The 2195-nt window shown below is 35.9% G+C and overlaps 1 protein-coding gene across 1 annotated transcript in view; it reads right to left on the bottom strand.

The window, feature by feature from the left end:
* LOC101852674 (methylmalonyl-CoA mutase, mitochondrial) overlaps window positions 1-2195 on the bottom strand; it is a 22907-nt gene that overhangs the window by 18128 nt on the left and 2584 nt on the right. Inside the window, exon 3 of the mRNA XM_005093408.3 lies at window positions 1302-1430. Coding sequence (XP_005093465.1) covers window positions 1302-1430 — 129 coding nt within the window. The remainder of the gene's footprint in view (window positions 1-1301; window positions 1431-2195) is intronic.

The raw sequence follows: 2195 nt of genomic DNA, 5'->3' as shown, positions 1-2195 counted from the left end.
AGGGAGAAAGAAAGAATGACAGAGGAAAAGAAAAATAAGGACACACCCACAAAGAAAACACATCCAAAACGTATTGGAGCTGATATGTTACAGACGAGAAATAAAAATAAGCAAAGTTGTCCTACCAAGAAAAAGTGCTTATATCAACAAAACTACACCAAGTCCTAAATGGCTATGTACTTGTAATGCAGAATATTAAACAAGAATTAAATTAGAGTAGCCATCTGGGGCTTGGCTTCAACGACATAAAGAATTTTAATTAAGCTTCCTGTACACGGTGGTCACATTTGTAATTTGACACCTGAAATATCAGTTACTCAAACTGTGAGGCTACTGCTGTTCTTTCACACAAAAAATCAATAAAAATAAAAGTAATAACCTTGGTCTGCAACAGGGAGGATGTCTGAAGGTTGCCTGCATTTCAAAACGACCTACAGTGACATATCAATCCCTTCTCTACACATTCAGTCTTTATGTGGAATTTTTCCGAACAAACTTCCTACACATCTTGTGCATCGACATTTGATTTTCTCCACAATTAGTTAACTGCTGTTTACATATATCTCATATCTCCCCTTTTACACTATCAACAAATGCTTCCCTGAATTATACATGGTATCAAAGGGTGATATATTTGTGAGGCATAATGGTGAAATCAGGCGCTCATCAAAATAATGAAATTGAAGAAACTATTTTTCAATCTATTTGGAAATTTTTATCGAATTTTTAATTTTCGGCTCAACACCTTGCATGTCCATTTAAAAACACATTGCTGTGTGGATTTTATTGAAAAGAGTTGATTAAAGGCATGCACATTGTAAATTTACAGTTTCCACTGGCTCTCAAGCTTTGGAAATCACTAAACTTTGGCGGACATTTTCTCATTAATTCTGTCCCCGTCGTTTTATGCAAGGAAAATTCTGAAATTATGCAAACTGAGTCCAAAAATGTGAAATTATGCGATTCTGTTAATTTTAACAAAGAATGATAAAGGAAAATAATCAGAAATTATGCCAATAAATGATCAAATTTTGCTAAATTATACCGGGTGCATAAAACCACGGGGACAGTTAATTTTGCCTCTGAAACCAGGCGACCCAACCTCCTTCAATCCAAGATAATCAATTTCAAGATACAAAGGATTTTTTTTTCATCAAAAGATAGACAAATGAACAAGCTTTACGATGGTACCAATAACTCCATATATACCCAAAAACTGACGAGCACCTGATTCCACCACTTCGTGACAAATCTTACAACAAAATTAAGACTATACTAGTGTAACCAAGGAAGAAAAATACCTCAGCAGTTTTCCACATGAGGGTCTCTTCCACATCTTTTCCCTTGAGCTCTTTTGCAGCTCCTTTATACCATTCCTCATCAATGGGTTTTTGAGTGCTGGCAAGTCTAGAAGCAGCTGGAGAACATGCCTGAAATAATAATGCATTTTTTCAGGGCACACACATTGATTAATTAATCTCCTCAAATGACAAAACACAGATAGATAAGCCAGTCCTTGAACAAAAATGCATGTATGTATCTCTAATATTAAAGCCATATGTTTTTCTGCCCATTCAGCTCAAATATCCCCAGTGGGAAAAGCAAGCTTGAGGTAAAAATACTGGATACTAAGAAAGAAAACAAGTTTTAAAAAAGGAGACAAGTTAGAACTGGCCTCTCTTACGTGGTGATCAGTTCACACGCAAGGAATCCTGAACATTCCGTGAGGTCAATATATATCTGATTCATAATTCAAATATCAATTTCATAGAGACCAGACTCTTTAACAGTGCAGCTTGTGCCAGTAAAGGTGGAACCCCTCTCACAGCTTCACCGAGAGCCTAATAGTAATAGAATTTCTAATTGATCCAAATCATTCCAACTAGAACTTCTGAGATTCCTAAATGATCAAGATGTACAGTATCTCCTCCCTTGTCGGTAAAGTCAACCACTTCTTCCCCAGTGTTCTCCATGATAAGGGGCTCACACACACAAGAAGCAAAACAATCAAATGAATAAGCTGGACAGCCTATGGTGTGGAATTTCAATACTTAATTTCAGTTTATTCTTGAAAATGGCAAACCGTTTCAATAGAAATTATTGAGAGGAAATTTTTGCTTAGAGATACAAAAACTATGCAAAACAAAGAAAAATTATTCACAACAGAAGCAAATGATGGTACTGTGCCATCAGAT

The sequence above is a fragment of the Aplysia californica genome, unplaced genomic scaffold (assembly GCF_000002075.1).
Source record: "Aplysia californica isolate F4 #8 unplaced genomic scaffold, AplCal3.0 scaffold00063, whole genome shotgun sequence".
Lineage (NCBI taxonomy): Eukaryota > Metazoa > Mollusca > Gastropoda > Aplysiida > Aplysiidae > Aplysia > Aplysia californica.
The sequence above is the reverse complement of the archived record's forward strand: the minus strand, read 5'-3'. Positions and strand labels throughout refer to the sequence as shown.